Below are 12,497 nucleotides of genomic sequence, written 5' to 3' on the forward strand. Positions count from 1 at the left end.
GAACGTTCCGGACGGGTTGCAACCGAATCTGATTGTGGTTCCCGGTGCTGAACAAACAAACTGGAAAGAACTGCGAGCGAAATGGTTGTAACACTTTGCCGGTGGAAGCGGAAAACGTTGTCCAGCAAAAAGTCAACCAGTTGCCAATGGGAGGTCACTGGACATAAATGAAACAAAATGTTACGTGCTTAACCCGTGGAGTGTGTTTAACCACTCCATTTTAACATTCCTATCATGTGCATTTACAGTTTTGGTTCTTTTTTACATCACAAAACTAAAACCCTCTTTTAGATCCTACTTAAAAGACCAACAGGAAAAAAACATTTATCCCTTTTGTAAAGTGCTTTATTAATTAAGCCCTCCGGAGTGGATGCTTGAAAATCGAATATGCCCAACACTCATTCCGATGGAAAAAAAAACTAAGTCAAACAAAAACCACCCAGAAGGTAATTAAGCTGATTATTTTCCTTCGGCCCATCTCGGAACGCCATCGAACTCTTCTACCGCATCTTCGCACAGGTGGAAGCAATGAAAACCCGTCAACTTTTCAACTCGTATCCAATCAGACCTGATCGACAAACTGTCTGACCTCGGGCTCACCGGAAAGGATCAAGAATCCACAAGCGTCACCGGCTCTGGAAAGTACGGGGTCTTCCGGAGATGGAACTAAAACCCTCCCGCCCCCGTTCCGAAACGATCCGTCTCGCGGAAACAGTGCAGCGGAAAAATGTAATTAGAACTAATGACTTCCATTCACATTATTGCACTCCACCGGACATCGCCGGGGCAGGTGGTACGCGGTTGGTGGGTGGAAGTAAAGCGAACTTCAAGCTCGGTCCCGGCTGCGTTTTATCACTCGCCGGAAAATGGTGGAAGCGTTTTTCTTTTTTTCTTTTTTTAGTTTGTTTTTATTCTTCTACATGAATTTCTCTCATGCGTTCACTTTTGGTGGCAGACGATGATTATGAAACACGGAGCATCAGAGTCGAACAGATAAAAGAGGTCCTATTTGGAGAAGGAAAATAAATGGAAGAATGGAAACCTATCTCCGAGGACGATGAATGATTGAAAAGTGGCTCCATTCTCGTCGCCACACGTCAGTATGGGAATGGTTGAGATCAGTTGAAATAAATTAAATGTTATGCAAAGCTGCACCGTTAAACTTCATAATAATTTCATAATTTGAGCAATTTTCACCATATCTTACTGTTAAAAATGTCATTGTTATTTGAAATAATCTTCTTATGTGGCACGACATCCCCTAGTGGGACAAGGCCTCTCTCCGAAGAGAGTTTGTGTGACCGAAAGACGGTATATTATAGATCGGTGGTCAGCCGTTCGTAATACCGGAGGGTGCCAGACTCGAGATTCGATACCACACCTGTGGTGTGGTGTTTCCTCGCGCTACCGCTGCGCCATGGGCACCCCCATTTGAAATAATACATAACATAAAGTCCTGCTTCTTTTATACTCTAAACACATAATCGGAAAATACGAAAATTGTATGCATTATCCCACACGCCTTTGAAGCCTAAATCATTTAGAAAACAACACATCACTTCCCGTATCGATTCTACAAACCGATCCCTTCCGCTTGACGGCAAGCAAATTAATAATCAGGTAGCATCGATATTTTCTTCGAAAACTGTTCCATCTTAGTCACGGTTCGGAAAACCCTAGGGAAGAAACGGCAACCCATAAGCCGGAAGCATTCTCCCTCACCATAAACAGGGAGGAGCAGCTAATCATGTCAGCTTCCGGTTCGATGCTTTGGTGAAAGGAAATGACGATTTGAACGCGAAATTTAGCTGCCTCCGGGAAAGGGATTTTCATCTTATCTTACCTTCTTTATTCGGCTTATTTTAACTAATAATAATTAAACGCACCCGACGTGAGACAAAACCGTAGTGCCGGAAGGTAACTTTTCACATCGTTACCGTCGCCTTACAAAACCGGCGACATAATAAAGTGCAAGCAGGATTACAGATGTAAGGACAATGGCAAACGTAAGAAAAAAAAGTTACGAAGGAACAAAGTACGGAAAGATTTGTGAAAAGTGTGATAAAGATGAAGGGGGAGGGGATTTCTTTAGAAATAAAAAAGTAATAACAGAACGTTGCAAAAAGTATAGCAAAAAAGAGCGCAAACGAGAAACTTCCGGAAGATGTGTTCACCCTCGCAGCTATTTTCGTACCCACTTTATGGACAGTAACAAACGAACAATAAAATCATGCTGACTATCGTTCGCCTTCCGTCCGAAACCGGAAGCAAATGTCCATACCAGTTCGTTAAACAGTGTTCCCAAGTTGACGTTTAATTAATCACGTTTCCTTTTAGCTTTCGGGAGGTTCTTTTTTTCGCTCTTCGGCCGACTTTAAAGCCAGCTTCTTGGTAAAAGTTTGCAGCCTTTCGGCCGTTTTTCTTTTGCGAATGGGAGCTTCTGGACTCAGGATACGGGGTAGTCGTAAGTATCCACGGGCCCTCCGGCCTGAGGATGGTGATTAGATGGACAGAGTGTAACAATGCGGAAGGAAAGAAAAACTGCTCGCACAGCTGAACGGAATGGCTTGAGAAAATTACACTTCTATCAGTCTAAGGCAGTTGGCTAGTGGGCCAGTTCGGCTGGGTTCGGAACGCTGGAATGGAAGCCCTTGGGCGGTTTTGATTACTTTCCACTTTCACGCTTTCTGGACTGTTTAGCGTCAAGCCGAACGATTAGAAGCTTCTGGTCGGCCATACCGGAATGGGAAAGTAGAGCGTTGGGTTTGTGGCGGCCTAAAATTAAAATGAAAATCTCACGAGCGAGATGTTACACAACTTTTCGCTCAAGGGTTTTTATTTTCTTTTTTCTGTTCCGTTCAATTTTTACCACTTCTGTTTTTTTTTATATTACTGCTTTTCCTAGTAGTGCAGAAAAGCTGAATCAGGCTTATTTGTTTACAATCGATTTACATACATCAATATTGTGTTGTTGTTGGACTTAAAACAATTCCCTTCCGGGTCCTCGTGACGGTTATTAACGACGAAGCTTCACTAAAAGCAACCGTAATGGACTCATCTGGTAGCATTCATCCAAAGTGGTCTACTTTCCGGAATAGCTTTTCACGATAATCCTCGAAACCCCACGAAAGTTAAACAAGACTTTCCGGCGCGGCACTCGATGTGATCCATCCGGCCCAAACAAAGTGCGAAGTAATTTGCAACCCGCACGTAAGCGTTTCCAGGAGTTTTGGTTGTGATTTTTTTTTTGCAATTCTGGCCACCAGGTAGTAGGGCCAACTTCGAACGCCCGACACCGGTCAAATATTGACTCTCCACTTCATAAGCCTTCATTTACACATTCGATCATCAAAGTTCAATGAGGCGTAGGCCGAACTACAAACAAAGTCTGCCCGCACCGCTGGCAGCAGGATCTCGCTTTTGATCCGCCGTCCTCTATCACACACACACAGACACACTCATATAAACCTCCCCATGGCCGGGATGCAAAATAGGAAGGAAAGTCCCTTTGACTTCTATAGGGTAAGGAGTGTGGAAATGTTTGATCGTGGCACGGAATCTCGGCTCTCTCCTGCCTAGGTGCATTTAATTGCCCCAACCGGAAGCGCTGCATCCCAGTACATCTTCTTCATCGGCTCGGTTCGACGGTGACGACGGAAGCGGAACAATGATTGCACCCGAGCCGAAGGACCCCGAAGAGACGGTTCGACTCAATTTGCCTGAATTATGCATCGCCTCCGGGGGCCGGCAAGGAATCCGCCTTGTTGCCTTCTTTCTTCGGCCTCGCCTCGCCTCACTCACTCACCGGGACTTGAAAGAGAATATTTAAGCCGTGCGCCAAAAGTGTGTCATTGGGATGCATCGGAAAACGGTGCACGGTGCAATCACCATCGCCAGCGGCACGACGAGCGGCACGACAAGAAAGGCCGACGACCAGCCCCCGGCCGGGGAATTCCGGAAAGAGATTGCCAACGAGTGTCTGCTTCCCGTTGCAAGGGTTTCTTTATGGAACCTCCACTGCAGGATACCGGGATCCCGGCGGAAATGAAACTAATTTATTGGTCGGGCCGTTCCGGGAATGCTCCAGTTGCCTTTGGGGCTTCATTTTCACCACAGGGTTGTTGGCATTGGAAGCGTACAACTATGTACGGTGCAGTAGGAATTCTCCCAACATTGAACCAAAAGTCGAATATTTTGAAATTGGGTGACATGAAGTCGTGCATTGCTCCCGGAGGCGCTTGACAGAAACATATGTTGATATCATTCGATTTCGAGTTCTTATTAGTATCATCACATGGCTAATCGAACAACAATGGCATGAGTCTCCGAAATTACATTTTTAAGAACTTTTTTAATCAGAAAATTTGCTTCAAAGAGTGCTCAAGACGACTCGATAAATTGTTTTATAGTTAAACTCTATTACAGGGGTCGGCACATGTTTCCTGAAAGAAATTAGATGATGAAAAAGAACTCGAAATTGTGGCGAATTGCGAAACTAATTGCCTTTGTTATACTCGAAATTCAGCATATGCTTGCATTATGTTACTATTAAAAGGTTTTACTGCTGTGCTCTCTGTTATCAAAATAACTCATCTGAGGGAAAATTGAATATTGCCCGGTTGACAGAAATTGACATTGTTGCTGGTACTATGTAGTTCCAGCAAGAGTCCCAACAATCTGCCATGGAAAAACTTGCTGGTACTACATGACAGCTGCAAAAAATTTGAATTTTTGTCAACCGGGTGTGAAACATAATAGTATTTATTAAGTTAAGTGTTAGGTTATTATATTAAGTATTAAGTTATTATATTAAGTTAAGTATAGTATTTATTGTGGATGGAGTGTATACATACTATCTCGCCGCCGGATTTTCGAGGCAGGGAAATTTTTAGTACGAACGATAGTAAAATGCAATTGAGAAAGTCATCATCTCAAATAACAGTATATGAAGATGTCGCCTGGTATCGAATACCTCGTACGCTAGCCTCTTTTTTACGAAGAAAGGTGTAACAAATTCGTTAAGAATTAGGATATGTTCTTTTTTAATTTTGCTTGAAAAATATTCTTTTCTTTGCCGACCCCTGCTCTAGTAGAGAAATTTCAGACACTACCTTGAATGAAATGGAATAACGTTGAACAGTTACTTAAAATAAAATACCAACAATGTACAATTTCAAATAAAACAAAAACTTGGTAAATCAATCTATGAACTAAAACCAAAAATCTTAAAGGAGGGACTGTTACAAAAACCTTGTTCTTTGCAAAAACAAGTCAAAAATGCTATGGTGGTAGAGTCAAAAATGCTATGGTGGAAACATAATACCTATATTTTTCCTATGAATAAATGTTTCGATTGGTTTAACAACGATTTTATCATTCTGTTAACTTCCAGATAACGTTTGGCGAACGGATCTCGACTTCATGGTAACGCACAGCGATCGCCTAGTGGTGCTATCGTTCATGACTTCGTCCCCAACCTACGCAAACTCCACCGCTTCCACCGTCCGTCCGGCGCTGAGCGAACTGGAGCGAAAGCTGTACCGGAACGGTTACTTCGAGCAGAGCGATCTGGTGGAAAAGTTCGCCGACTACGACGATAGCCTCGGAGCGCTCGACACCAGCGACGAGGCGTTCCGAACGCACGAAGCCCTCGAGATGGGCACCCTGTTCGCCGGAGGTGTCAATGGCCCGATCGCCATCTCGACCATGGAGAACTTCCACCTGGTGGAACCACCGACCACGCTGCACACGCTGCCGCCGGTGCGAAACCTGCGGACAACCACGGTAGCTCCGGCAACCGGCATGGGGAAGCACCACCGGCATTCGACCTCGGGACCGACCGCCAGCACCGTGCCACCGTACGCCAGTGGAGAGGGCAGTCGCGAAAGCCGCCGGAAGGAACCGAATCGGAACGCCGCCCACCATCGGAAGGCATCGAATGGGAAGGGTCATGCGGGTGGGAAGGTGAAGTCGCAGCACGCGCATCACGGAAATCATCACGGTCAGCATCACCAGGAGCAGCAGCCACGGCATCGGTACGTCGAGGAGGTGGACACACGGTTGGAGCTCGAAGAGCAACAGGAGCTGGACTGGAGTGCACTGAACCAACCGGAAGGCACACCGACGCTGATCGAACCCCCCACTTCCGGAGTCGGCGGTGGCAAGAAATCTCCTTCGCAAAAAGGAAACCGTCCCACAAGCACCACCATCCAGCCGGCGACGACGGTGAAGTCTGCTCCCCCGAAGCGCCCAACTGCGACAACGACAAGCACCGTCGCCCCGACCACCACCGTGAAGAAGGCACCGGCGGCCACGAAGGACAGCGACATTCACATCCTCAAGCCGGTGAACCTGCCCGAGAACATCATCCCCTCGACGCCGGTCACGACCAACTCGAAGATCATCGAAATCAAACCCCCCAAAGGTTCGACGGTGGCCAGCGCCAAGTCGCCGGCTGCAGCGGCGTCTACCGGCGGCGCGAACCGGAAGAACAAACGCGAGTCGAGCGGGGGTGGCGAAAACTTTAGCAGCGAAAGCCTCGAGAGCATCGAAAGCATCCCGAGCGTGGACGAGGACGAGTTCATCATCAAGGACGAGAACGGGATGGAGATCAAGCCCGCCTTCCTGATCGGCGCGGCCCCCGGTAACCTCACCTTCCGTCCGATGCAGCTGGTCGGCTTTCCGGCGCTGCTGGCGAAGCTGTTCGGCTCGCCGGCCGACCGGCAGTTCAGTGCCGGGTCGGCCTGGTCCACGGTGCCCAGCGCGGAGTTCGTCAACCTGGCCGTGGCGCTGGCCGTGTGGGCCGTACGCTATCCGTCCGTCTTCTGGCACACGTCCAAGTCGTTCGCCTGTCTCTTCAGTCTGCAGATGATCGCGAACGGCGTGGACATCCTGCTCAGCTTCGCCGGTGCGAGCGTGCTCTACAAGCTGCAGACGCTCGGGCAGGCCTTGCCCCTGCAGGCGCCGGCCCTCATCCTCAACGGGACGGTCACCGTGGCGCTCACCATCCTGGCGCTCGTGCTTACGATCGCTTCCTCGATGGTGCTGTATCTGTACGGGCACGGGAAGCTGGCGGCGAAGGTGCGCGATCGGCGCATGATCACCGCCAAGCAGAGTGCGGACGTGTGGGCGTACTTTGCGCACTGTTCGTCGCTCTGCTTCGTCCTGGCCCTGGCCGTCGTCAAGGCTCCGCTGATGCACGACCTCAGCGCCACCTACCGGGGAAGTCTCGATGGAGCGGTCCTAGCCGCCGGTATGTACACACACCTTATCCTTATTAATTCTACAAGATCAAACACGATCAAAGACATTCGGAAAATTAAACCCCATTCCCACAAAATCCTTCTCTCCACAGCTCTCGGTTCCGTGGTGCACCTGTTCCTGTGGATCGTCCTCTGGCTGGGACTGACCGCCAAGCGCCGCTGGCACTTCAAGCTACCTCCGCTGGACGGAGGACGCGCATGTGGCGGGCCCGGAACGGCCAGCCAACCCCTGCTCCGGGGCAACGGAAGTCTTCGCTCACCGAACGGAACGTCCAACGGGTTGCCGGCGTCGGCCGGCCAGCCAGGGCCCGGCGGTGCCAGCTCCGGTTCCGGCGGCGAAGAGGAAACAATCTACTGGCCCAAGATTGCACCGAACTCGCCGAAGCTGAAAGTCACGTTCAACGAAGTACCCAGTACGTCCTCCGAGCTTGCGCTCGGTCCACACGAACATGGCAACAAGCGGTAAAGCATACGAGACAAGTTTTCCCCCGCCCCGTTCCTCCGGGGGGGGTTTCCTTCAATCGGATTTTGTGTGTTGTTTGAACTAAGTGTCATGCTTGTGTTGTGTGTGTCTGTGCTTGTTGCTTGATCATTTTGTACATAAATACTTTCCCTGTAATTTTTACGTTCGCGTTTTGGTTGCATGCACATTTTGCAGCTTTTCCCAACGGCTTCCAGGGAGTGTTGGCGATTTTCTAGAATTTTTCCACTTAGTTTTTAAAACCTAATCGGTTACCACAAGCCAGATAAAGGTGGACAACTGCTAGAAAACCGTCGTCGCTTGCTAGATGCCACGAAGGAGAATCTGTATTTGCAATATTTACCAATTAGTCCTTCATTTATACGAGTATTCGATTTTCTATTATAAACGCACCATTCAAGTTAGAGCCTACTTTGCACATTAGAACCCGTTTTGATCATTGTTTTTCGCAAAAAAAAAAATTCTAAACCCGTTTTATTACTGCTTGTCCTTGTTTGTATCGTTTGTGCTTGTTTGTCAAATGGTCTGGCGACCTTTCTAACGCCCTCCTAACCGTGCGAATCCCTCCCTCCCTCCAGCCATCCGTCCGGTGGAACCACGATACGTCTGTCCAGTCTTACGGGGGAAGCTGACGACGGAGACTACGCTACGCTAAGGGGCCCGACCGGCGATCTGCTACACCTCGGCCCGTACGAACATCCGGGCCCATCCGGATCGCCTCCACCTCCACCGCCCCCGCCGCCACAGCTCGACGACTGCGATCTGCTGGACGAGGCCAGCAACAGCAACACGCTTGTCGGCAGCACCAACGACCACGCCGACGACACGTCCGAGGAGGGGAAGCTGCTGGCGTGCGTGCGGGACGACAGTGTGACGTACGCGTCGACCCGCGATCTCGAGCCACCGATCAGCCGCACCATGTCCCGCGAGACGTTTATGCGATCGCCGGAACAGTCCCTCAGCAGCCCGCTAGCACCAGTCACCGTCACCGTACACAACCATTTGGAGAACGTGGTGCGTACCAACGATGCCTTCAAGCAGTGATAAACACCTAATGGCCATTTTCGATCGATTTCAGGGTCCTGGATCAACGCCCCGATGCTTACGTCGGGCCGATTCCGGCATGCCAACGGAAGCCCTGACCCCACGCTCGGACTCTACCTCGACGGAAAGTTCCACCTCGCCACCGGACTGCCGCGATGCGCCCTCGGAAACCTCGAGCGGCGTGCACTCGGGTGAGGAGCGCGACGAGGTAGTCATCCGGCCACGCTCCGGCCCATACAAGTCCATCATCAAGCCACCGCCACCGGCCATCCAGGAAGAACCGTTCGGCCGCTCGACCAACATGAAGATGTCCAGCTTCAACAAGGACGGCACGAGCGCCACGCTGCCCCTGACGCGCGGTTCCACCGACATGCATCACCGGTCCGACTACCCCCAGTGCAGCACGATGCCCCTGCCGGCCGGCTATCATCAGCAGCAGCATCACCACTATCACTCCCAGACGTCCTTCACGCCGCCCCAGTCGGGATCTTCCCGGCAGCAGCTGCAGCAGCACACGACACTCCCGAACGGGCTGCGCTATGCCACCTCCTCCAACCAGTTCCTCAAGCGGCTACCGTACATGAAGAACGCCGAATCGCCGTACGGCCACCTGGGACTGGGCGCCGGACACCACACATTCTCCAAGCTCCTGCACGACCCACTCAGCGGTGGTGGTGGTGGTGGAGTTCCCGGAATGCCTTCGCACTCACACTCAAACCACAGCACGTTCCTACCACCGGCGACCATTCCGGAGGATCGTGACTCGGCCAACTACTCCATGATCTCCGACCAGGACCGGGAGATGTACATAAATGCGGCTCAGATCGGCAGTATGCAGATGCAGCACTAAGGGAGACCCCGCTTGGGTGATCCTCAAAAGTTCGTTCGGCGTCGTCGCACAACTCTCACTCACATACCGTAGGGCGTTCTGGGAAGCACACGTGATGTCATAGACAGTACACACTTTCTGTTCGATTAAGCTGTACAAATCTCACATCTCGCTTACATTACAAAAACATACATTAACCAAACAATTGTTCATAGAATCCACTGGCAGCCGAAGCTTATGTACATAGTAATGACTAAAACAAATATGCAGCTATTATATCGGAAAGTATCATCAAGTTATCTCATAAATACAGACATGCGGTTCCATCGCCTCCTTCCGCTCATTAACGTACAGCATCTTTCGCTTTAAACGTTTCCCGCGAAGGGGATGAATAACAAAACAAGCAAATAATAAGAATTACCCGGGGTGATATTGTCCTAGGACAAAATATATCGAATGCTATAGCATCAGGAAGCTCACGAAAGAGGGTTCGAAAGGACCCTTCTCTTTCCCTTCTGTAATAGGAAACGCGACAGACTGACGGTTTTAGCTTTTGTAGAAGCTCTGCGCTGCGGTTCAGATATCGTTGCGGTGGAAAACGCGACCGATCGCCATCGATCGTTTTGTACATTTTACAAACACCTCACCGAAACGGGTGCGGAGTTAAGTAGTATTTTAGCTACCAAGATCGTGCGATAGATAGCGTAAACGGCGATTGCATAGAATAGATCAAATTCCCGGTTCATTCGAGTGAACGATCGATTCCTCCGCCGGTCATGTACAAGATACAAACATGGGTATAACGCTTTCAGCAGAGACGATCCTCAAACGTATGGTAAAGTCCAAAGTTCTAGCGAAACAGGCATATCCACTGAATATTTCACCCTAACGGCGGACCCAAACCGTAACTACATCATATCATACTCCTTTTAACCCCGCCAGGCGCTATAGGACCCCTAAGACATGCAAACGAAACGGATACATATGGAACGTCGGAAAGGAAAATGTTGCAAATAAGGTCGTCAAGGGCAATATGGCAATTCTCGATTCATTTCATCTGTTTATCGAGATTTGAAGAAAGAGAGTGATTACAATTTCTTGCGTACAGTTCACAGTACCATGCATAAACTCAAATCTTTAATGGTCAATGGTTGCTATGTTTCGTAGCTCGAACGAGGCTAAATGTTACCAATGACGAGACCTTTGCAAACATTTTCTAACCTGTTTCTTAACAGTTTATTCGACCAGGGAAACGACACGAGTTTTGAACAATTTATACAGGTTAAGGAACATTGCAGCTCTACACAGGAGGGAAAGAATGCCCTCCCAATGGCCAACTATAAAGTATGCAATAAATAGAACGAACAGCTCATTCATCAAACCATACCGTGCTTCAGCATCCAACATTACACTATTGCCATAGTCGTGCGCTAAACAAAAATCACATTTCAATACATCAGGGAGAGAAGTTAATCAGCGAAGATTACATAACTACTACAGGAAGCATGAAACATAAAACGAGAAGAAGAAACAAAACATACCAACCAACCAATCCATCCGACGCGTCCCGGCGCATTGGGACGCCGATGCGGCAAACGGAACCATATTTGCAGCAAAGTATTGTAACCACAGGACAATATAAACTTGAGACCGATTTTTTGCCATCTACTACTGCACCGTGTATTGTAGTGACATTTTATTGCCATATATGTACGTAGAGCGCTCGGAGAAGGGAGTTTAGCAAGCGTGCCTCGGAGGGTGATAGGCAGATGAATAAAGGATCGTATAAGAAAACCCCGCTAATGAAACCAACACGAATTACAATACATGACGTTCTGTACGTGCATAAGTTTGTATAGCTCATGCCTCGCGAGGTCCCGAGATCGGATAACAAGCAGCATACATGGACAGCCTCGATACATCGGACTTCATTTCCAAATCGCTCGAAAATTATCATTCAGATCATTGTACCGATTCGATCATGTGCTACCAAACGTTCAGGATAAGGTAAAATTTTACGTAACGAACGAATAGTCAAAATTTACAACTCAATCGAACACGTTTTTTTACCAAAATGTTTACCCCACAATTAGTGACGAACCATTCGTGGGCGGGTTTATAGGCTCAACTAAGAAAGGATAGAAATATGGTAGAAGTTGTAAGAAATATAATGGCTGGATAACTCTTTCCGGTGTAGATCAGGTATGATCCAACACCACACAATCTGTATAGCTCTCGCTAGTACGAGAGAGGACACGATCGTCAATATTAGGCCCATGGGGCGGAGCGTGGGGGTTTAAATGGAGGCAACTTACACTCTCTTAAAATGTTTAGAGTACGCTTTTATTGCTATAAACATTGTTTGCCAGCAGTATCAAAACTTAACGATGAAAAGGTGGTGATGCTTGTTCTACTTCTTTTTAAGGTTTATCTACCAATCTGGACTAAAGGAAGGCAGGACAATTAAGAATGAACCATAAAACATCAGGCAAGCGTCCTGCAGCATGGAGCGATTAAAAGGAAGGAAGGAAGCCCGTTGAATTCTGCGATACGGCATAACCATATAAAGAGAAAAAGCTTATTTATATATAGACCCAAATATATATATATATACACACAACACATACAAGTATCATAGGACGATAAGTAAGGACGCTAAGGAAAGGAAATAAATTAAGCAGACAAAAAAGATTGCGAAAGTAAGATACACTCGGACAAGGAGGCATAAGAAGGAGGACCTAAATCCCATTATATCGAACAGCATGTAATGTAGTATTTATTTGTACACTTATTTTAGAAAATGCGAGATTTCGTTTTGCCTGTTGATAACCGGGGTAACCGTGCCCGTGATGGAGCAGCCGATCGTTTGATAAGTTGTACT

The 12,497-nt window shown here is 48.2% G+C and overlaps 1 protein-coding gene across 1 annotated transcript in view; it reads left to right on the forward strand.

Annotated features, from left to right (window-relative positions):
* The window catches only part of LOC131258553 (protein tincar), a 34,275-nt gene extending 24,638 nt beyond the window's left edge, over positions 1-9,637 (forward strand). The window contains exons 3-6 of the mRNA XM_058259897.1: positions 5,393-7,252; positions 7,355-7,724; positions 8,322-8,757; positions 8,822-9,637. Coding sequence (XP_058115880.1) covers positions 5,393-7,252; positions 7,355-7,724; positions 8,322-8,757; positions 8,822-9,637 — 3,482 coding nt within the window. The remainder of the gene's footprint in view (positions 1-5,392; positions 7,253-7,354; positions 7,725-8,321; positions 8,758-8,821) is intronic.
* Positions 9,638-12,497: the final 2,860 nt, after the last annotated feature.

Source organism: Anopheles coustani, chromosome 3, assembly GCF_943734705.1.
Source record: "Anopheles coustani chromosome 3, idAnoCousDA_361_x.2, whole genome shotgun sequence".
Taxonomy (NCBI): domain Eukaryota; kingdom Metazoa; phylum Arthropoda; class Insecta; order Diptera; family Culicidae; genus Anopheles; species Anopheles coustani.